This window comes from Idiotropiscis lumnitzeri, chromosome 12 (assembly GCF_059441095.1).
Source record: "Idiotropiscis lumnitzeri isolate Australia: NSW breed Sydney's pygmy pipehorse chromosome 12, RoL_Ilum_1.0, whole genome shotgun sequence".
NCBI classification, from domain to species: domain Eukaryota; kingdom Metazoa; phylum Chordata; class Actinopteri; order Syngnathiformes; family Syngnathidae; genus Idiotropiscis; species Idiotropiscis lumnitzeri.
This window is the reverse complement of record NC_142402.1, coordinates 9243391-9266426: the sequence shown is the minus strand read 5'-3', so window position 1 is coordinate 9266426 and position 23036 is coordinate 9243391. Positions and strand designations below refer to the sequence as shown.

At 40.8% G+C, this 23036-nt stretch overlaps 2 protein-coding genes and 3 non-coding genes across 5 annotated transcripts; 4 read left to right on the top strand and 1 right to left on the bottom strand.

Annotated features, from left to right (window-relative positions):
- Positions 1-890: 890 nt before the first annotated feature.
- eif4a2 (eukaryotic translation initiation factor 4A2) lies at positions 891-10537 on the top strand. Its single transcript, XM_088311057.1, has 11 exons — positions 891-972; positions 2616-2661; positions 2733-2865; positions 6518-6657; positions 7043-7211; positions 7304-7413; positions 7583-7726; positions 8050-8187; positions 8945-9034; positions 9596-9675; positions 9741-10537. Exons 1-11 carry the CDS (start codon positions 944-946, stop codon positions 9883-9885), a joined length of 1224 nt encoding a protein of 407 aa, XP_088167183.1. The 5' UTR covers positions 891-943; the 3' UTR covers positions 9886-10537.
- LOC148325779 (small nucleolar RNA SNORD2) lies at positions 2911-2982 on the top strand. Its single transcript, XR_015846248.1, has one exon. It is a non-coding gene; the product is annotated as a small nucleolar RNA SNORD2 (small nucleolar RNA).
- On the top strand, positions 6899-6970 carry LOC148325778 (small nucleolar RNA SNORD2). Its single transcript, XR_015846249.1, has one exon. It is a non-coding gene; the product is annotated as a small nucleolar RNA SNORD2 (small nucleolar RNA).
- Positions 7763-7948, top strand: LOC148325777 (small nucleolar RNA SNORA81). The gene has a single exon (XR_015846245.1). It is a non-coding gene; the product is annotated as a small nucleolar RNA SNORA81 (small nucleolar RNA).
- Positions 10538-14241: 3704 nt separating the features above from the next.
- Positions 14242-23010, bottom strand: LOC148325775 (lactosylceramide 1,3-N-acetyl-beta-D-glucosaminyltransferase A-like). The gene is made up of 3 exons (XM_088310695.1): positions 22768-23010; positions 22502-22672; positions 14242-16694 (listed from the first exon to the last, which is right to left on the bottom strand). Exon 3 carries the CDS (start codon positions 16493-16495, stop codon positions 15377-15379), a length of 1119 nt encoding a protein of 372 aa, XP_088166821.1. The 5' UTR covers positions 16496-16694; positions 22502-22672; positions 22768-23010; the 3' UTR covers positions 14242-15376.
- Positions 23011-23036: the final 26 nt, after the last annotated feature.

Here is a 23036-nt window from a genome sequence, read left to right as displayed (position 1 = left end):
TGACGCCTTTTCAGATGAGAGGCAAAATGTCTTCTCAGACAACCAAAGCTCTCAATGCAATGTCCTGAGAAAGAAATGACCTGGCTGCATTATATCGACAAACATAAGCACCAGTGTTGCTGTATCAGCATGTACGTAGGTATGTGTGGTGTCAAGTTCTCCATGTGTGGCAGTCGCTTACCCCAGTGGCATATGTGACCTGTGTCACCCACCACCAGTCAAAGCCTGATTATAAATAGTACCCTGCATTGATTGTCTCTGTAATATCACGCCAGTCTGTGCATGTTGTAAATTCACTGGCCACATTAGGTATAGTTCAAAAGAAAACTTGAACAAGTAGAGTGTCAAGACAAAAAACATGTTTGCTGTTTCGTAGTTCACATTTAAAAAAACAAAAACACTGCCTGGTAATGATTTTGTCTTCATTAAGTCCTAAAATATTAGAAACACCTCTCAGTGTAGTTCTTTGATCACTGAAGATACAGAAACAAAAGTATTAAACGACAACATAACTTTATTAAGGTTTCTGGCTTCATAAAATGTTATGAACAATTAAATAATGGTTCTTCTCATGCGTAGTTTTCATTTAAACCATTTCTTTGGCTCATTGACAACGATGTTACGCAACTCAAACGCCGCATGTTTGTCCTCTCCCGGGCTCCGTAGCTGCCGCAGCACTGATTATTACTGAAAAATCCTTCCGCTCATAAATATAGTATGCCATGATTTCATTATTTTAATCATATATGAAGACACCATTTCAACAAACTAATAAGTGTTGCATTTCAATCTGATGTGGGGAAAAATATACACATAAAATAAGCAATAATCCTGACTATAGCGAGTACTGAGTTCAAACGGCGAAAGTAGTTCGACTGCATAAAGGCAGTTGACGTCGCCATTAGCGATCTTTCCAGTCGCATGCCGAGCTTGGATACGTATCATGTCTAACGATTCTGCTGATTACAACAGGTAATAAAAATAACACCGTGAGCTATACATAGTTACAACGCATGTGTAATAAGCGTTTTTAAACGTTTTTTTTTGCGGTATGTTTCATCAACTAACTGAATGGCAGAATGGGCCCCCAGGCCGACGCTGCTAACTGTATGAGGTAGCTAACGGTTGGCTGCTGTACGTTCGCGGCGAGTCATTCCCACTGTAGAACGGGAGAAATAATCAATTTACTTGTGTGTTATACATTGTTATCAGGGCTTCAGGTTTTAATGTAAACGGGACGGACTGCGTTACGATCGCGCTGAATATAGTACAAGTCTTTACTGAGTGCAGTACAGTATAGGCCCAACTGGCCGACATGTTGGTTCTGTGATCGAACCGTGGGCTCCATGTTGAGATTTTCCCCAAAGTTCGTACCTGCATACGATTATAATATGTAGCGTGATTTGAACCAAACTTCCACATCCGGGTATGAAACGTGCTCGGTTTCATAAACGGTACTTTTATCTTTAAATGTAGTTAACCAAGCCCGGCCCAGCTCGTCAATCTGGACGAATGTCTTGACTATTGAGGCATTTCGGACCAAGGTCAACCGATCAAGGCCCACGAAGTAGTTGAAATAGTTTGTCTTATAATTATATTGCTATTTAACGTTAATCCGACACGACTGCGCCATAATTCTTCCCCGCACCACGTGGTCGCACCGCGTGTTTGCAGGGGCTCAGTTTAGTCATTTGGGGGCCCGAGGCAAACCCAGTGACGAAACATTTTGAACGTTATCATCAGCTAAAATATTTGAATGTAAAAACTTTCCCCTTTTGGCAACATTTCCTCAGCAAAATAAGGTCTTAAAAATACTTGGTTAGTTAACAAGGGAATAATCTCAACTCGTTTACCATCATTTATAAGAATGGTAATCGACACTGAATATAGATTACTGTCTTTACCATATTAGGTACCACTTTAATATTAATATTTTTGTGATGAAAAGTGTCACTTTCCTCTTGCCTGTACTGCATTTTCCTTGGCTCAGATTGACTGCAGTGTCACTACTGCCAAGAGCATCTGGCTCTAAGATATTGTCGGTATTACACAGTTGTTGTTAAGGTGAAAGAGTGAAACCTTTTTGTGTATATTTATTTTGGAATAGTCCATTGCATGAGAAGGAGGCACTTGAAATAAGCATGGACTATTAAGGCTTAAAGTATTCATTTTAAATACAGGCAAACCAGTTTTAGAGATGTTTGGGGGCCTCTAGAGATGTGGGCACAATTGCTGTTGTCCCTAATAGCAAGTCGGTCACTGCGCTGTTGCACATTGGCCTGACGTGATCTTGAACGTCTTGCTTTACCAAATGAATGTGTCAACAGTCCTCTAGTTACAAGTGCCTGTGCATCCAAAAAGTACAAACTTTACTTCTACAATTAGTACAAACTGGTTGAGGCAGGTGGCTGCCCTACTGAGTATCAGGCCTGTTCAAGGATTCTTCCTCTGAGTTTTCCCTTCTGCCACAGCCTCGCGCTTGCTCTGTTGGCTTCTTAATGCGTGAGGAGTGTTTCTTCAGACCCTGCTCCATTATAGGCAGTGTTTTGATGACTTTTATGCATTTGCGTCATATAAATGAAACAGAATTGAATTGCTTAATTTTGTGTTAACAGCGACCATGCGGGGCCAGATGGAATGGAGCCAGATGGTGTCATTGAGGTACTATCATTTCGCAACCAATTCATAGTGCAAGGTGCCAACACGTTTGTTCATTCAACTTTTGTTTTCAGAGCAACTGGAATGACATTACGGACAACTTTGATGACATGAACCTGAAGGAGACTCTTCTCCGGGGAATTTATGCATATGGTTTTGAGAAGCCATCAGCCATTCAACAGAGGGCTATAATCCCTTGCATTAAAGGTACATGCATGTGTTAAAACAACAACAATTAATGCTGGTGTAATCGAGTGAAATGATGCTTTACCATCTTTCGGGACTTACCCAATAATGGGGATATCTTTTTATCACTGATCACTCGAGTTGTAGTCAATGTTTCCCCAACCTTTATTGAGCAAACGTTCATGTTTTATATTGCGGGGGAAGAAAATCTCTTTGCACCTGACCCAACATCCCAAAAACATTGTTGCTGTCTGGTGGAATCAACCACCAAAACAATTTTTGTATCCGTCCGTCCATTATCTAAGCCGCTTCTCACAAGGGTCACAGGGGCGCTGGAGCCTATCCCAGCTGTCTTCGGGCACAGGCAGGGTTCACCCCGAACAGGTTGCCAACCAATCGCAGAAATTTTTCCCGTAAGCTAAAAGATTTTTGAGTCACTAAACATTGCTTCATTAACCGTGTTATACTTTAAATGAGGTCCCACCAACATGGTGTCTACTGGCACCGTGTTAGCTCCCATGTTGAAAAGATAGCTCACAAATGATGCAACGTCAAACATTTTTTTTTATATAAAATAAAAATTAAGTGTTGCAAATGAATTAGTTTCCTACTTTGCCAAATCATCGATCGCTTTAACACAGTGGTCCTCAACTTTTTCTTTCTGCCACAAACCGCTTCATACAAGTCCACAACTTTCGCAAATGGCAACAGAGCTGGAGGATGCTGATTCACAAAATTGTTACAAAACAACTGCAAATCCACTGTATTTTTCGCGCAACTCTAACCCCTAACAAGGGTAACAACAATGCTTTAATATGGTCACTATGGCAACGCTAAAATGTGTAACAAACACCACCGAATAAATATAAAGTACATAAATAAGACCAATGCAAATACTGGGGTATTTTGTAGATGTAACAAATGTAAAACCACATTTTTAAAGTCCATTTATTTCAATTATTTGTTTTGAAAAGTGTATTATATTACTTCACTGCCCATGAAGTGAAATTGAAAGCTTTTATGTCAATTTTGATGATTGTGGTAGAAAGCTGGAAAAATTAGAACGGAAAAAAACTGTGTGAACAAATTTTGAATGTCATCTTGCCCTTCTGAAAAGTGTTTTATAGTGATATGCCCTCAGTAGCCAACTTTATCGGGCCTCGTTTTGCAGCAGTGGCAGTATAAAGGGCATGGTGTGGAACTGGTCGGCCTTTGGCACAGTTCAGATTCTTTTGCTGCTCATGTTGCTTTGATTTCGGCCTTTAGATCATCTGCATTTCTGGGTTTTTGTTCCCTCAGCTTTTTCTTGGCCAGGGGTGGCAACTCCGGTCCTCAAGGGTGTAGTTTGTCTCCCTGCTCCAACACACCGTGAACTGATCACTTGAATCAGGTGCTTTGGAGCAGGGAGGCATATAACAAAAATCCAGGTTGCCCGTCCTGGAGGACCTTCCAGTCCACCCCTGCTCTTAACATTACTCTGTACTTTTTCAATGCAGTCCAAGTCAGAAGAGTTTGTTGGCCGGTCAAGTACTGTTAATCCACGGCTATTCAAACAAGCATTTGTAGTTTTGGATTTATGGTCAGGTGCCTAATCCTGTTGGAAAACAAAATCGGTCTCCAAAATGATTGTTGGTGCAGGGAAGCATGATGACCTCAAAAATTTCCTGGTAGATAGCTTCACTACAGGAAATGACATGCTTCTGTCAAGTATAAGTGATTGAAACGTTCCCACTGTACTTTAAACAGTCTCATTTTTGTGCTACTTCCGACTCTGGGACATTGAATTCCAAATGCAATGCAATATTGACTTTCATCTGTAAAGAAGACTTGGGACCACTAGGCAAAAGTCTCATTTATCAAATAGTGCCTAGGACTCTAATAAAAATTGTACAGGCGTGTTCAAGCCGACAATGGTGTGTGTACATCCACTTGTGGGACATTTTCTCAAGATAAGTCACTGAACTTGGGAACCAGCCCGTACCGCTCTCTACATGTCCAATGGGCAATGCGATAGCAATAAATGAAAATAGATAAGCCATGCTGGCCAACGCTTTGTGCAAGCTGAATCATGACGACAGTGCTTATTTGCGCTGTGGGAAAAAATAATGAATATTTCTTGGTAACTTAAGTTGGCAGCGTACAACAAAAAGACGATAGAAAAAAAGTGGTCAGACTTGAGCGGAGGTGCTGCCATCCTCCACAAATACCTAAATAAAAATCTCAATGGTGTGACTGCAATCTATCGGTTGTTGCTGCTCCACGTGAGGGTGTAGACACGGGTGTGCACTCGCACAGAGGCACACATGTAAATTGGTTACACATGCTTACAATGTAATAAACTGGCACATAGTAGAGTAAAATGTATATTAAAAGTTTGCTGGCTGCTGGATTGGTTGATGGGAGTTTTAGCTCAGCAAACTCTGCTTCGAAGACGGCGCTGCATCATTCAGATGGTATTGCGATTTATAATCCCAAACGGGACCGCCTTGGTGTTTCAAGCAGCGCTGCGAGTGGACTGCGCAACAAAACGAGCTACAAAAGTAGGCTTACTGAAAATGTACTTAGTTGGGAAATGTTCATCTATGGCACATGTTTAAAAATGTATCATACAACATTTGAATATTTTCAAGGAAAATAGAAAATTAGTTTACTACTTTTTAATTTATTTGCCACCAATGTAACATCTAAATGAAGTGGATATAAAGGATTTTTATTTTTTTATCCATAAAAGAACTTTTTTCCCCAAATATGGCAAATGATTGTATTAAGTCAATTCAGGAGTGAAATCATTGCGCAGTCTTGTATTGACATCCGAATCTAAGTGAAGTGGTGATGAGAGTGGTTTATGTAACCTTTCATTTATTCCTCTAGAGTTGCGAGTGGCAAATGCAACATTTGCCCCAAGGAATGTACCTCACCTCACACGCCTTAAGTGCGCACGCCATTCGGCATTTTGCAATCAATTCGCTTAATACCCAAATAAAAGTTTAAAATCTATGGGCAGTCATTGGTTTGGGGCCATTCCTGTAGATGAAGGATGCCCAATATTTTTTACCGAAGATCTACTTTTCGCGCAGGAGGTCAATGTGCCTTCAACCGCCATCGGCGGCGGGTTGATCTGGGGTCAAACTCGGCGTTGTCTACCTGTTTCCAATTTGTGAGTGCGGAACGCCGACCAGCGAGCTCAGCACCATATTTGAAGGGTGGGATGTTAGGTTTTGCGTACAAAGGTGGCACTTAAAAAAAAAAAAATAATAATAAATGGACAAAATGTGCATGTGTGATCGATTGGGTAGAAAATGTGCACAATACATATACGATGAATTCAAAGCAGTCTGCGGTCTAAGAGTTGACTGCTATCAACTGCACTCCTGCTTTAGCAATAAATGTACTAAATTTGGCTTACTGCAGACACCAACGATATGCAAATATAAGCTTGTCTCAATTTACTCAATCTACATAATGTAATAAGTGTGTCATTATACATAGTTCGCATCATGTCATTTCTCATAATAATGGATAATGTGAAGCCATCTAATGAAATAATTATTTTATTTTTTTTAAATGTCCTGTACAATGGTTGGGGAATCGCTGACTTAAAAGTATTAACAAATGGTGATGACATGTGTTCTTTAGTCTCGCCCTGAATCATTCTGTGCCCTTTTGCCATCAGGCTATGATGTCATTGCCCAAGCCCAGTCAGGCACTGGCAAGACGGCCACATTTGCCATCTCTATCTTGCAGCAGCTGGACATAGAGCAGAAGGAGACTCAGGCTCTGGTGTTGGCCCCCACCAGAGAGCTGGCTCAGCAGGTATGCTGTTCCTGAGGTCATGACTCATGAATACCTCAGCAGTGTCTCAGACAGAGTCAGCCCATTGAGGAGACTATTCAGATCTAAAAGGTACCGTTCTTTAAAGACTTGTGTAAATTCTGCAAATTTGAAATTTATCCCCCTAAGATTTGGTGTAGTCACAGTCCATGACTGCACTGGTCTAAATGGTGATCTGGCTTAATTTCTTGTATACTTTGGGAATTTGTTGGTGTGAATAACTGGGTGAAGTGATGGCATACCATCTTTCGGGACTGACTCTTCGTGTTGAGAGCTCTTGACACACTGATCACTCTCCAGTTTGTGCTGCTGTTGTTCAGTGTTACTCTGAGCTGTTGTGATTGTCTTCTGCTTGCTTGCTCTTTAGATTCAGAAAGTCATTCTGGCTCTCGGTGACTACATGGGGGCAACCTGCCACGCCTGTATTGGAGGGACCAATCTCCGCAGTGAAATCCAGAAGCTCCAGGCTGAGGCGCCGCACATAGTTGTGGGCACACCGGGTCGAGTATATGACATGCTCAACAGGAGACATCTTTGTAAGTGTGATACGGGGAAGATTTTTTTTTTTTTAATGATAATGAATGGAAGCTGTAGGCAATCATACTCTTAATGATACCTTCCCTTACAGCTCCAAAATGCATTAAGATGTTTGTTTTGGATGAAGCTGATGAGATGTTGAGTCGTGGGTTCAAAGATCAGATCTATGAGATCTTCCAGAAATTGAGTACAAACATTCAGGTGAGACGTCAAATCTTGATTTTCACCCTCCTTCCCTACGTTAAAGCGAAGTTCGGTAGAATTGCATGACCCAGAGTAATTTATGTCGGTGTGGAAGATGGTGTCTTATTACGTGCCAGATTGTCTTTCTAAAATTAACGCAACTGTTTTCACCCAATGATTTCTCTAGGTTGTCCTGCTCTCTGCCACCATGCCTACAGATGTGCTGGAGGTGACCAAGAAGTTCATGCGGGACCCCATCCGCATCTTGGTGAAGAAAGAAGAGCTTACCCTTGAGGGTATTAAGCAGTTCTACATAAATGTTGAGCGGGAGGTATGTCTGTTAAGAGTAGCATTCATTTTTAAATGTGCCTTCTCTCTAAAGCACCCTGCTCAAACTGCAGAAGCTGAGCCCCCCAAGGCTCATCTGATGTGGGTGTGTAAGCATGGGTACACACAGGGAAGGAGATTAAAGCCACAGTTTCGGAAATGAGGCGTGGAGGGACCTCTTTCTTAATGTCCATTGTCCATTGCCTCGAGATGCTGTCCTACATAACTTTTTTTTATCGAGGACTTAATTGTGATTTTGAATTTGTTGAAATAGTTGGATATTATTCATTCATGTTTTGTGTGTGTGTGTGTGTGTGTGTGATTCAGGAGTGGAAGTTGGACACGCTGTGTGACCTCTACGAGACTCTGACCATCACCCAGGCTGTGATCTTCCTCAATACTAGAAGAAAAGTGGACTGGCTCACCGAGAAGATGCATGCTCGAGACTTCACAGTTTCTGCTTTGGTAGGTTTATACACGAGTGGACAAAATGACTCATTCACTAACGGCCGAGTGGAAATAAATAGATCTTTGACGTCGATAGCCATCTATGGCAGTAATTGAGTTAGGTTTGTTAACCCAGCCGACGGCATTTGAAGTCGTGATGCAATTTGGCTGTGAACGCCACCACGTTGAATGTGACATGAAATGATCAAGATGTTTTTGTCTTCCAAGTGAGGTTAGTGGTATAGGAATTGAAGTTTGAGTATGGGTGATCCCACTTGTTACGGAACAAAAGTAATGGGACAATTGGCTGCACAGCTATTCTATGGCCAGGTGGGCATGTATGGTTTCAAATATAAATGGTTGCCTTCCATTTAGTGATGATATGACTGCTTACATTGTTTCAGGCAATGTCTCCTCATATGCAGACAAATGCTTTCGAGCTCGCTTCACGGAGCAGATGCACAATTCCCTGAAGCATGAGGGTGCGGGTTTTTTTCCTTTTCTTTTTTTAAACATTGCATTTTAAGCAATGGCCTCGTCAAATGTGACCTGCAATAAAATGTACTTTTAATTTGTATTTAGTACATTGGTTTATGATTAAATATGAATGAGGATTTTTTTTTTTCTTTAAGTAATTTTAAATGTTCTACATTTCCACCCCCTTCTTCACATGATTTGACTCATCTGTCCATTAAAAGAAAAAAAAGTTGGCCCACCCCTACGTTGTGCGTTTTTTGTAGCCACACTGACTAAACAACTCTTTCTTTCTCCACAGCATGGTGATATGGACCAGAAGGAGCGTGATGTCATTATGAGGGAGTTTAGGTCTGGCTCAAGCAGAGTGTTGATCACTACTGATCTACTGGTTAGTATCAAATAGAGCAGTGTTTTGCCGACATGTATTTTGCCAGGACACATTGTATTTAAGCAAAATGAAATGGAAAATTTATGGGGGAAAAGTTTTTATATTGAGAAAACTACAATCTACTCTCAATTTGCTTGTTACAAAATCTGGGCCTACTTAGTTTCTGCTATGATTCTGTTGTATGAATGGCCAGTTGGATAGTCAGCTGGTTGTATCTTCTGCCATCTAGTGGAAAAGCATTTAATTTTTCTGCCTGACACTGGGATGATGTCAAGTAATCGTACATTTTCAAGTGAACTGAATAATTGAAAATGTAAATGTGGTTGTTGGTTGTAATTGTGTAAAGCCCAAAAGTTTCCAAAAATCCTGTAGAAGTCCATTAATGACTCGGCAGAGTGAACTATTGGGAGATCAGGGCTCATGCTCCACAATGGCTTCCTTTAAGTAGGACTCTATTACTTATACATGAGCGACATTAAGTATATCTATTAACCCTCAAACATCCTGATTAAAAAAGAAAAAAATTCCATAAATTGACTAATTTTTTAATTATTCTTCAAGGCTCGTGGAATCGATGTGCAGCAAGTGTCCCTGGTCATAAACTATGACCTTCCTACAAACCGAGAGAACTACATTCACAGGTAAGTTGACTTGGGGTTTAGAGCTCAACCTTTTGACTTGACTGACTCCCCTCCCTTCCCCACAGAATTGGCCGTGGTGGCCGCTTTGGCAGAAAGGGCGTTGCCATTAACTTTGTCACCGAAGAGGACAAGAGGATTCTGCGTGACATTGAGACATTTTACAATACTACAGTGGAGGAGATGCCCATGAATGTGGCAGACCTCATTTGAGCGTTTTCGTTTTTCCTTTATAAAAGGCAGTGATAGTTGACTGTACACTTGCATTGTGCTTATTATTCCAGGGGGTGGGGGAGGAAAAAAAGAAAACGTATTGATGCTAAACCTTGGATCTAAATATTATCACGAGGTGATTTCTATGGTAGTCTCTCTTGGGCAATTGTAAACTTCGAACCTGCACGGTTTTGGCTGGTTGGAGCTACAAACCCATGGGGTCTGTTATCATGGTCCTTTTCAGGCATTTCTTTCCATGTTCTATTATAATGCATATATTGGATGTGCTCCACCATTTAGTAACCTTCTTGTGGACTAAAAGGTACAAGTGTTGTATAAAGTCCGCTAATTCTGTTATGCTAACATGTGCGATGTGTTGTGGGCCTGCTTACTATAGGCACTTGTATGTACACAGTATTATATAATATAGTATATTTGTATTTGCTTTTTTGTGAATGTTTATTTAAATGTATCATGTTTTCATCCAACTTGCTGTCAGTTTTTCTCAGTTTGGCCATAATTTGCTGGTGTTTTACTCACAGTAGAGTATATTAGCATATAGAGACATGCACGCCTCCCCCTGCACTACTTTTCAGATCTCCTCTCAAATTGTAAGAATGTCTTAATAAATGAAAGTTGCTGTAAAAGCTAATGTTGTCCTTGAAGTTATAACTCTCCAGCCACATGAGTCGCGGTTGTTAACCACTTGCTCCTCTCTAACGTAAACTGCAACAATGGTAATTTGTTTACAAGATAGTCTATTTTAATTTTTCGCCAGGCTATTGTCTCAGGTACTAGTTTCGAGGGTCCGCCGTGGTGTGAATGACGTCATGGTGATATTTTCAAAATGATGGTGTCAACAGTATTTTACATGTTACACCCACGACCGTTTAAATTTTCATGGCGTGTAAATCCACGCCTCCATTTCTTCTCTGTTAACATGCTATGCTAAGTGGAAGTCGAGAGTTTATTGCAGGCTTTGTGAAATGTCTGTGAGGTCACAAAGGGCTTTTTATTAGAACAAATTAATTTGTAGTTTGCGAGTAAAATAAGATGTTCTAAAATATTTCGGATTTTTGTAAACTAATAGCTAGTAATCATTAATTTTCACGATATATGGCAACACTGCCCGACATTTGGGTCTGTTTTGCTTCATGGGAAACTATCTGTTCGAGCCCCGGAATTCCGGGCCATCATTTAGATTTTGCTGGTACATAAAACAAGAAAAGGAATTTGAGTGTGTGAGACACGATTTTTTTAACATTGTATAAAGCAATATTCTCGTCGAAATGGATTGCTTCTCTAATAGATCATATAAACTGAGAATTTAATGAATTAGAATTACGTTTTGAAACTTCCGGGAAGGGCCAGCGCCACGCGAATTAGTGTACAAGGCGGATATGACGTCATCGATTCACGTATTTGACTTGCCTAGTGTGCTCGCGGTTTTTCTGATTTATTTTTTTTTATTCACATTGGATTATGCCGTCACGTCACGTAGCACTGCTGGTTTTTGTTTAAATTGATAAGCTGTTTCGGTTCGCCAAAGATGCATACACTTTGAACGGTATATCAATACCTGCTCCTAATCCTATGGTAAAGTGGGAAAATGTTCAATCTCAAGAGACACAGGCCGCTAGGCCATTTGGAGATTCCGTTAAAATAAGGCGTATGCACTTTATTTCATTCATCATTAAACACTCGTCTTTGTTTCTTGTTTGACTATTAATTCCACTCAAAATTTGTCTTCACAATGTGTTCTATATGGCCCCGCTCGTCTAAACACGAGTTTATGATTAATATTGTGTTTGTGGAATATGAATTAAATAATCCACAAATTTTTCTCCATCTCAGGGGATCGCCATTTTGCCTCTTGCTCCTGACTGAAAATGGCATCACAGTGCCAGGACTCAACTTGCAAACATCACATGACAAAGGGCTCTTGTTTACAGTCCATTATGTAGTATATTAGGGACTATGTACAAATATAATGTGCGTCCCTCTAATGAGTTTTTATTAGTGTAGTGTACACCGTGGCCACTTATACGATCTAATAAAAGCTGATATTCTGCTTTTAATGAAGATAAAGCACATTTTGGATGCAAGCTGGCGTGAAGCATCATACTAGAGTGCAATGTTAGATTTTGGTTGTTATGGATCCGTTAAATGTTTTCAAGGGATTCAGTATCTGCCACTTCCTCATATAAAATTACTCACAATAAAAATAAGAAATGTTAGCCTGGACATGACGTAGTTTTATTTCAGTCCACAAACTGTTTGCATTATCAGTCACATTCAACATTTTCCTTCCCTGTGTGGAATTTTACACACAGCCACGCAGATATTTTTGGACTCATTAGATAGTCGATCCTTTGGATTCATAACCAGGATCACAAAGCACTGAAGTCACTCCTGCTTTGCATTGTTCTGTAACCCAGTCAGTAATTTTAAAAAGTCATTTTATTTGACTTCTGTCATGACACAGCATCTGCATCCAGTAAAATAAACAATTACTGTAATCAAATACTCACCGCTTAAATTCAACACTACCCTAAGAAAAGACAGTATTTTTAACTGGCAGAATGAGTGATTGAAAGTGACACGGATGCAGTTAATTGCCCAAATTTTCTAACTTCTGATTTAATTTCAAAATAACAACAAAGTTCATGTCAGTCACTATTTTGTCATGGTACTTTAGTGGTGTTTTTAGGAATGCATTTTTCCGACGAATTTCCCCCTTGCATTTGAACACGAATATCCATTCTTCGTATTCATTACTTTGTCAAAATAGGCCCAGTGCTTTTTCAACCGCTGCAGATGACACGACATAACTAGAGAGAAGTAAATCTGCAGTTGACTTCTCTTAGGGATTTTGATTGATCGTGATCTCGGGGATTCAAAAGATGAACCAAGGAGTTTAGAAAGTAACATATTAATAGAAGCAAGCTTTCTTCCATTGTTTGGGGCTGCAGCAATACAGTATTGAAACTGAAAATTGCAATACTCTAAGATGGTGTTTTCCAACTAGGGGTACAGGGAAACATTTACGTCATTGGAAATACATTGCTAATATTGTGAAAATAACGGGGATCAAAATGTATGTGGATATCTCTACTTTGGCGCTCTTCAACCTCTGAAAATATCACAACGTGATTTGCCTTTCCAGCTACTTGGCTGCCTTGACGTCAGGTGTCCACGACATGAAGCTCCAAATCTGGCTGATAAGAAGCTGATCTCTTTCTTGCTTACCTTGTTTATTGCGCCGTCAAAGGGGGATTCTGCCTCGACAAGGCACGGGTGCTCGCGTGAGCTAACAGCCATTACTGCCTAGCCATCTGCAACAAAACTTTAGCATCGCTTCAATGTCCAAAAACTACGACCATTTGCCACCCAAATTCTAATACAAATTTGTACTTAAACCTAAAAATGAATAAAATACATTGTATCAACAAAATATTTTTCATTTTCTGGAGGTGAGCGTGGCTTTTCCTCATTGAAACTCACATTTGATGTCAATAAATCCAAAATATTGTGCAGATCGCTTTTATATTTTCACAGATTGAAATGGACGAGACTCGGAATGTGCATATGAATTTCGGTGGCGATTCATTGTTAAAATCTGGCTTTTTACATCTTAGGCAGGTGGCTAAGGTAACGCATCTCCTTTCTCAACAGCCCTTTGAAAAAGGAATTCATGCCTTCGTCACATCTCGGCTAGATTACTGTAATGCACTTATTGTGGAGTCAACCAATCCTCGATCACGCGTCTTCAGTTGGTGGAAAATGCTGCTGTGTGCTTGACTGGTACTCTTTAAAGGGCGTACTAAGCTCCTGCTCTGGAATCCCTTCACCGGCTTCCATAGAACCATTTCAGAGTATTAGGAGACTAACAAAAATGAGCCAAAAAGTTTTACTTTTAGCAAAGTATAACAAAGCAAAGACATCTTAAATGGAATGTCAAATCAACATTCCCCATTGTAATTTCATTAATCTATTCCTGTCATCAACCACTATTTTTTTGTGATTTAATAAGCCACATTGTACTGTATAACAACATATTAAAAGAGAGGGTCAGGCAAAAAAAAATATTTTTGTTCATTAAGGCAAGCAGGAAGCTTTTACAGCGGCTGCTTAATTTGATGACGCTTCCTTATTCTAAATTGGAAACCAAGCTCTTAACTGTGTTCAAAACGAAACATACATGACGCTTCCTTATTCTAAATTGGAAACCAAGCTCTTAACTGTGTTCAAAACGAAACATACACTTAAATTAGTTTGCTTGCTGTGATGTATTATAAGCCAACGACAATTTCAACATTAAAACTCAAAATGAGCAGAAACACAGGCATTAAAATCTCTGCAGTAGAAGGGACTGGAAGCATTTATTTCAAAATCGTTGAACATCAGCTGATAAAGATGAGTCATCCCGCATCATGTGACATTCTGAAAGTGAAAGACTGCCGCTGTAACAGAGATTAATTATAAATAATGAGACAAAATGAACTTTATTCAGTTATACTAAAAGACATGTTACTTTTTTTTTTTTTTTCAACGTCACGTCCACTCATGCTGATTGGTTCGTGTTTTACCCACCTCAAATGCGCTTCATGACAACCCACCAGAGATCGATCAATGGTACCGCGATGAGTCTGGACTTCCAGGATAGCTTTGGCCAAGAGAGGGTGATATACTCCAGCTAGTATCTTATCACAACTAAGAGTGCGTTCACACTGCAGCTCAATTCTTGCCCATATGCGACACATATCATCATGTAACGGTACAATTAACTTTTTTTTCAAATCCAACCTGGATTTCTTTCATATTTAGACCTCAGAATTTTCTTGTCTTTTGCGGTTAAATTGGACCGGAACCCCTCGGCAAAAGTGAAAAATCACTAAAGGAGCGGTTGACTTTTTTATTGGTAACATTTTTATTTATTTCATTTTTTTTTATTTTATTAGTAACATTTTTATTGATTTCATTTTTTATTTTATTTTATTTTGCACGGATTTATGCCTCTATTACTCCCATTGCGAATATTGATGTCTTTTGGGGCACGTCATTCGATGTCGTGCATCGTGCGCATTCGTGTCACATCAGACTCGATTCATAATTAGAAGCCGGCGCTGTTTTTGTAATTTAAACATGTACATAAAAATCAGAATTGGGTGTCATGCCCTGCAGTGTGAACGCAGCCCAAGTGACTTAGTAAGTTCCAGTCAACGCAGAGTAATTCATGCTGGCCTGTGTTGTTAGGCAAAGTTATGTGGTTATTTTAAAAACACAACATCCGGTTATTTTCATTTTGTTCAACTGGGATTTTTTAAAGAATTTTTCACCATGTTCCCAATAAATAAAGTTTTTTTTCCAAAGAATTTTTCAGCCTCGCTCAGATCTTAAATTTTCGCTCGCAAGTCAAAGCAAAACAATTTTCCGAGCGACGGTTCATATCACAGAAACCTCCCGTTTGTTAAACGATCCCCTCACGATCTCAATAAAAAGCAGCGATGCAAGGGTAGCCGTTGAGATAGTATCGACAAAGTAGAGTGATCTTCACAACTGTGCAGTACAGCTTGCCTAGGAGTCCAGACGTCGTCTCTTTCACCTGCGGGTCTGTGGCCACCTTCCACAGGCTTTGGAGGTGTTCCACGTGGCCGTGGGAGGTAATCATCTGGTTATAGATACACAGGTGGTTGGGTGCCTTACCCTCCCCTGAGAAAAACAAATGCTCCTGCGGCGACACGCCAACGGACATGGCGCAGATGCCCATAAACACATCATCTATGTAAAGCGAGGCGTTCAATGTCAGAGTGGCGTGGTAGATCTTGTTTGCCACGTCGCTGGACACCACGTAGCCCGCCCCGGGTGTGTAGTCTGGGTATAATATCCACGGGTACATCTCAGGAGGTACAAAGTACTTACTGTCTTTACTGCGGTTTGGTGGCGCACCCCTGTGGAGCCGGCCCACCCACAAGTCAGTGATGCCTCGGTCTTTGACGTCCCGCAGGTATGCCACCAAGTTGGGAATGTGAATAAAGATGTCGTCGTCGGCTGTCATGAAGAAGTGAGCGTGAGCGCAGCACCTGTGCATCCAGTGGAACTGCATAATCAGCTTCAGGGTTAAGTTGTAGAAGGAATCCAAAAAGTCCTGCTGGATCAAATCACCATAGAGACGGTCCTCTTGGAACAGCTTCTTTTGAACAATAGCGTTTGTACCATTGGGTCCTCGGGGCGCTCCCAAGGCGAACACCACCTTAACCGTCACGCCCAGTGAATCCAAGATGAAGGTCTCGTTACCCCAGGTGGATCTAATAGCCTCACGCCTGGCGGTGTGCACCGGCGCCGTTTTGACAAAGAGCAGAAGGAGGACGTCCTGTCCGGCACATTTGTCCGGGTGGTCCAGCAGGGTGGGAAAGCTGTTGTAGCTCCTGGCCTCCTCCCGCGTGATGGTCAGACTCTTGTTGATGTCATTGAAGCGATTCACCAGAAAGCGGTATGAGTACGACTTGACATATGTCATCTTGCCATTGTCCCACCAAAGCATGACCACCGACAGCACCAAACAGGTGCTTATCAGCATCTTCCATAACAGGCGGACTCTCAAAAGCATCTTGTCATTTGGTTGGGGAAGCGAAGCGGCGAGGTGGGTTACGAAGGCTCAGAGCTGTGTTTTTGTGGCGCCTCAGTGCAGCACTTAGCGGGTCTTCCATTCTAGGCAATGATGATGGGATTCATGGAGTCTGCTGGGAAACATCGTCCATCACTGAAGAATTACTCACGCCCGAGCCACTTAGCAGCCAGTAATTCATCTGTGGAAGGAGAGCATATTTACCGTGGAGACAATATTATGGCCAAACAAACAGCGTTATTTCATATTTCAGGAGTTTGTGAAAGCATAAAAGCAGTGGTTTGTAATTGCACTTCTTTCACCTTCGCAGATGCAGGCAAAACATAAAACACAGAGCAAAGTAAAGAAGAGATGTTCGGGTCACCCCGATTGAGAAGTTGGTCTCTTAATGAAAGTTACTCTCAGAGTCACACGTGAGCTGGAGCCGATCCCAATGGACTTTGGATGAGCGGTGGTGTACACCCTGGACCAGGATTGCGTCCTCAAGATCCCGGAAGCAGCCTATTTTAGATGCACCGCTACTGCAACACACCTGATTTAAATCATCAGGATCGTTATCAGGCATTTGCAAACCTTGCTTAAAGAGCTGATCATTTGACTTGGGTGTGTTGGAACACCTAAAACAGGCTGGACAGCGGCTCTTGAGAACCGGACTTGGGCAAACCACTTCTGGACAAGCATTCTTTCTCATTTATAGACAATTTGGGCTCCTCAATTTGTTTTTTTAGAATTTGGGGAAAAAGTACCAGATGAAAACCTACTTCAGAACGGGGTGGCAGCAAGGTGGAAAAAAAACAGACCCCAGTGACATTGATTGTGAAGAAGGGTTGCAGCAGATTTAGAAAAGCATACTATTCACCATTCAAGGCAATGGCTCTGCAGTTTCGACCGTATCCAAACACTTCACTTTGAATAAGACCAGAATTAAATCCCGAAAATTAAATATAAAATCTTTAATAATATGATATAATAGCGCAATATATATATATTTTTTTACCTGTGTGTACAACTATTTTAAGACCCTGTATTTATTTGCTCATTTCTACACATAAGCAACATAAAACTTAGTTAATGTTTGACCAATTATCTGTGATCCAAACTGTAAAGTTAATCTTAGATGTCTTTCTGGTTTTTGTAGTGACAGTTGACGTTATCTGCTGGAATTGTTAATGTCGCTTACATTCATTGCAAACCTTTTGGTTTTATCATGCTCTTCTTCCCAATTTTATCCGGAACACAATCCTTAAATCCAACTTTAATAATCTTGGGAGTTCACCCAATGATAACTATTTTATGGTTTGGCCTCTGCACTCTATAGCTTGCTAGGTACGCACACACGCAAAACAAATCTTGCAAATTAGAATAAATAGTACACTATCATGAAAATGCAGATTTTCAAATATAAACTGGTAAATATTGTCAGTCATGTAGTCCAAGTCTTGGTCAAATTGAGTCTGATTAATCCTCTATCAAGGCTCAACAACCGATACAGCCTAACTGTTTTATGAAGTACTGTTTTTTTTTTTTTGCAACTGTTTTTCCTGAGTGGCCGACCATCAGCCATTAGTTTTACTGCAATTCATACTTGATGAAAGGAGGGGGGGGGGAAATGACGTATCACATGAGCTTTTACAACAAAAAAAGATGTTTCCAGGTTTCAAGCGAGATCCAATCAGCTGCTGCCAAGCCATTCCAATGCAATATATACAGTGGACCTGTATATTGTATTTAATTTGTCAATACTGAATTTCTAATGTCATATGTACCTTCAGCTAAAAAGCAAATCATGAAGAGTCTGTTACTGAATTGTACAAGTGCAGTCAATCCAGAATTTTTGGGCCCGATCACCCATCAGCGTGTAAAAAAAAAAAAAAAAGGAGATCACCTATCTGATCACACGGTGCAATATGTCCATTTAAGTACCTTGTTTATTTACTATATATATTTAATATTTTTACTTTGTTCATTTAGGTTAAAGATGGGATGGTGCATATAAAGGAACAAAGATCAGGTAAATATAACTGATTATATAACAGGTGGAAAGTTTCCATCTCAAAGTATGCTGTAACATTTTAAGTTTACTTTTGTACTGGTTTACGGAGCATCAATTAAAGCATTTTTTACAATGTTTCGAAATCTATGCAAAAAACAAAACTAAAAATTGACAAACGAGCAGAAGCTTTCGTAAAAATGTCACTGCTTTCAAAACCTGTAATGGAAAAAAAAATCTAATACTGTATTCACGGACAGGGGATTTTTGCATAATGTCTAAATCTTTGAAGGTAGTGAGTCCGTTTTGACGTTATTTGATAATTTTACTTATTTGAAAACAAATCTAAAAACTATATAATGATGGACAATTTGGTTAACGGTGTTCTCTGATATATGCATGAGGAAAAAAAAAAAACACTTGCTGTGCTCATGGTTGGTTCGCCTCCTGTAAACATCTTTTCCCAGCGTAGTGCAAAAGTCAAAAGATCCTGACGACGGTACGAAGGCTTTGCCCAACATGGAGTGGCGTTTCCAAGTCGACACTGGGTGTGCTGTGACAATGACGAGACGGCCATTATGCTTGCTGGAGTGGCGTGAATTTTGAGCTGTCGATACCTTTGATACCTCGAAGGTCGATTCTCAACGTGAAACTTCTATACGGTTTAATACTTAAGTCATTTGAAGGACTGTAACCGAAGTGTCGTACTTGAAAAGAAATCGGTACGTGTATTGATAAGCAGACTCACACATGGATGGAGCAGAGCGGCTATCCCGTGCAGCAATTCAAGTTAATACAACGGTTAACAGGTTGCACCAAACATCTCGAAGTGGCTGCCAAATGTGGGAAAAATAAGAGTTGTACTCTCTTTGCTGGAGCTATCTGTGTATTAAGACATTTTGGAAGATCACAAAATGTGCATAAAGTCGGTTATATAACAATGGAAAGCATAGCAGTCAAGGAATTCTGCCAAAATGTCCTACCCGTATGAATTGTCCTACCGGAGGCTGATTAGACAGCAAAGTACTACCGTGTGCTTTCAGGTTGTTTTGTTTACATGCAAATAGCTAGAACGTCCCGGCAGTTTAATTTATATAATGTATATGTTGACGAAAATATTTCGTTAACGCATGTTTTTTTTATGACTATTCAAAGATGAACTAAACATGGCACCTTGACGATAAAAACACGATGTGATGTACATTAATTTTCAGTGACGAGATAAGACGGGACGAAATTGTTAGCGTGTGGTCCGTCAGGTGTTTAAAATTGATGACATCTCTTCCTATTGTACATGTAATCTGTCTTTCAAAAAATTGCAATGCTGGTGCATCAAATCGTCGTTTGGGCATGTCCACCATCGGTGCTCTGCCAAAATGTCCTACCCGTACGAATCGTCCTGCCGGAGGCGAATTTGTCAACAAAGTAATACCGTGTGCTTTCCGATTGGTTTGTTTACATGCATATAGGTAAAATTAAAAAAATATTTTAGTAAAATACACGTAGACGCAAGCAGGTAGGACGTCCTGACAGTTTAATTTCTATATGTATATGCTTACAAACAACTTTTACTGGCGATATTAAACGAGTTTGGCATACATACTGCGTGAGTAATGTGCTCAATAGAAACACACGTCAGTGTATTTTGAGGCAATGAAAAAGTTAAATCAGACTCAATGAAAATAAAAATATGAAGTAGTCCCCACTTTTAATCGAACACATGACAGGTAGGACAAAAAGCTCCAAACCTCCCACGAAATCACTATCGGCGTTGTGCGCATGCGCACTAGATATTGGTAGGACGTCTCCATGGGGAGGAAGGAATTTCAGGACACCGGGACAAGACGTAGGGCGCACGTGTCGCATGCACACCGGCACAACAAAACTACGAACTCACACACGCTGACACGTTTTCCTTTGACGGACCACGACGACAGTGACAGTCGGTAGGCTTCTTGGTTTTGATAACAGCAAGCTGTTACAAGTAAAGAAGACATATGTTTGATAGAGTTTTTACTTGTGCTACTGTATTAGGACAAGTCTAATACAAGTCTATGTTGTGAAAACTTTTTATTTTGTTTATATAAGTTGCTTTAAGTGAAATAAAGCCACAACAGTTGCCAAATAAACTATTTTGGTTCTTGGCTTATTTTGGAGCAATGAGCATTGATTCCACTGTAATGCCTAATCCTTAATAGGTGATCAGAAAGTCTTTGCTCTTGGGTGGAAAACTTCTATGCCTATTTGCAACTAAAACGGATAAAACCTTTTAGAGTTTTCGTCGGCTAAATTTACGAAAACTAGATTAAAACTTTTTTGGGAGTTTTCGTCGACTAAAACTCACGAATTGGAATGACAAAATGTGACAAAAACTCTGTAGTGGCCGGTCAAGGCCTTCTCTGCTGGCCTAACAATGAAGAAATCATGATCAGATTCTTCACATTGATGTCATATTATATCCTAGTGTTAAATCTTTAGGTTAGAGGTTTTTGTCCAATCAGAATTAAACTAGCTTGTGTTGCCAGGCAGATTTCATAATACCAGGAGAACGCATTATTCGTCCAAGGCCTTTAGATACAATCGTGCAGGCATCTGTTCGGTCTCAAGGGAGCTTTTACAGTCGATAGACAGCTGCGATAGCCAATCAGATCACCAGTTGATGACAGCAAGGCCTTCTCGCTGGCCTTACGTTGAAGGTGATGAACGCAGTTTTTGATTGGACACTCACTTGTGAGGGAGCAACTTTATGCGGAATCAACACACCAGAAAGCCGTAACTGCTGACAGTTCGAAAATCTAAAATAGGTAGCTTTTTTAAACCACAATGGCAGAAGGAGGGAAAAGTTTGGATTTAATGGCAGATACACTTGCGAGGCCATTTTCAAGACGGAGCTTTCATGAGAAGCTGGGCCGTCCAACACTCATTACTGTGTAAGTGTCTTTCTGTCTATTATTTCTCCAGCGGTGGTGTAATAAATGCTGGTGATCTCCGGGGGGTTTATTCAAACGGGACGAAGTAGGACTTCACTGAAGGCCTACATGTGAAATGCACTTCCCCTTCACTCCGAAAACTAATATGCATTTTCGTCCAAAAGATTAAGACTAAATCTAAAATGCCTGCCAAAAATGACACTGATCCACACTTGTGTTCTTTGCCTCTTTCCTGTCTTTGTATTATAATAAAGCTACAGTAACCAGGGCAACATACTTCATTGACAGTTGCACCATGTGTGTGGTTCAATAAAAAAAAAAAGAAATTAATACAATACATTATATGTGGCACGTCAAAAAAAAAATTTCACGATAAGAAAACCAGCGGTCAGACTTTCCCAGTTGCTGTGAATTGGTAATGTGTGAGGATCAGTTGCCAGGTGTACGAGTGCGAATTGCTGACTGTTATGTGTTTGCAGTTGTCCACTGTAGTTGTGTTCAGCCACATCTCTCGCATGGCAACGGGCCTTAAGTCTGCTGAGAAGTTAAAGCACGCTTGTGTGCAACAGTATCCAAACAAACAAAAAAAAAAAATATTGAGAGAAGTCAGTGGCAGGAAAGGTTTGGGCGAAGGGGGTCTTTGGCAGACATTGCTATCTGAATGCAAAAAGCCAACACAGCAAATGTTGCCACACAAGAGAGGCCGGACGACCCCGTGAAAGCGCTGAGAGCCGTGGAAAAGCGTGGGGGACACAAAGGGCGGCCTCAGAATAGCTGTGCTGCACAATGCCATGGGTGAGAATAGCCTGCTTCCTGCACTCAAACCTGCTAGGGGGCAGATCATGATGGTGCCTGAGCGGCCTGGGACTCCCACCGCACCCTGAGAGCTTTTTAAACATCACCAGTGGACGCATGGTGCCTAATGGGGTCACTAGCTCAGAGTGGCTCTCTTTACTGAGGGTAATGAGACACCCAAGCACCACCACAAATAATGAGCCATCCACCAACAAACTTATGAACATATCAGGGTAAGACAGTATGCTCCAGGACAAAAGAAACTGCTCTTACCTCATCCTCGCAGTCCGGTTGACCAATCCAGCAAACAAACTTGCGGTTTCAGGGAGGCGACACTGTTGACTGTGGGTGTTGCTGGGACCGCTGTGGCGCAACTATTACAACGGTGTGTAGAAAATACGGCGACTCTACTAGAGAACAGCCTCCCAAGTGTTCACGTTGCATCTAAAACAAGCACAGAGAATGTTCACCGCACCACTCGCATACTTCCAAAGTCACCGTTTGTATAAATAGAAGGCACACCATCATTGAAAACTCACCCCAAGAGTGGCTTTAACCGTCCCTTTCTTTCCCACCAAATCGACTATTTGACATCAAGTTCCATTAAGTCCAAGTTTGTTCATTAGTTCTCCTTCAGATTTTGTTCTGATTTGCTCCCTTGTCTGTCTGGAGTTGTATTGACTGAGCCGTCTAAATCTTGCCCGCCTCTCACTCGCCACTCTCTCACTTCCCTCTATGGGTGTGGATGGGGGGTGGAGCTAGTCACTTAATGTAGTCAAGGCAATTAACTTCAATTCAGGGATTCTCA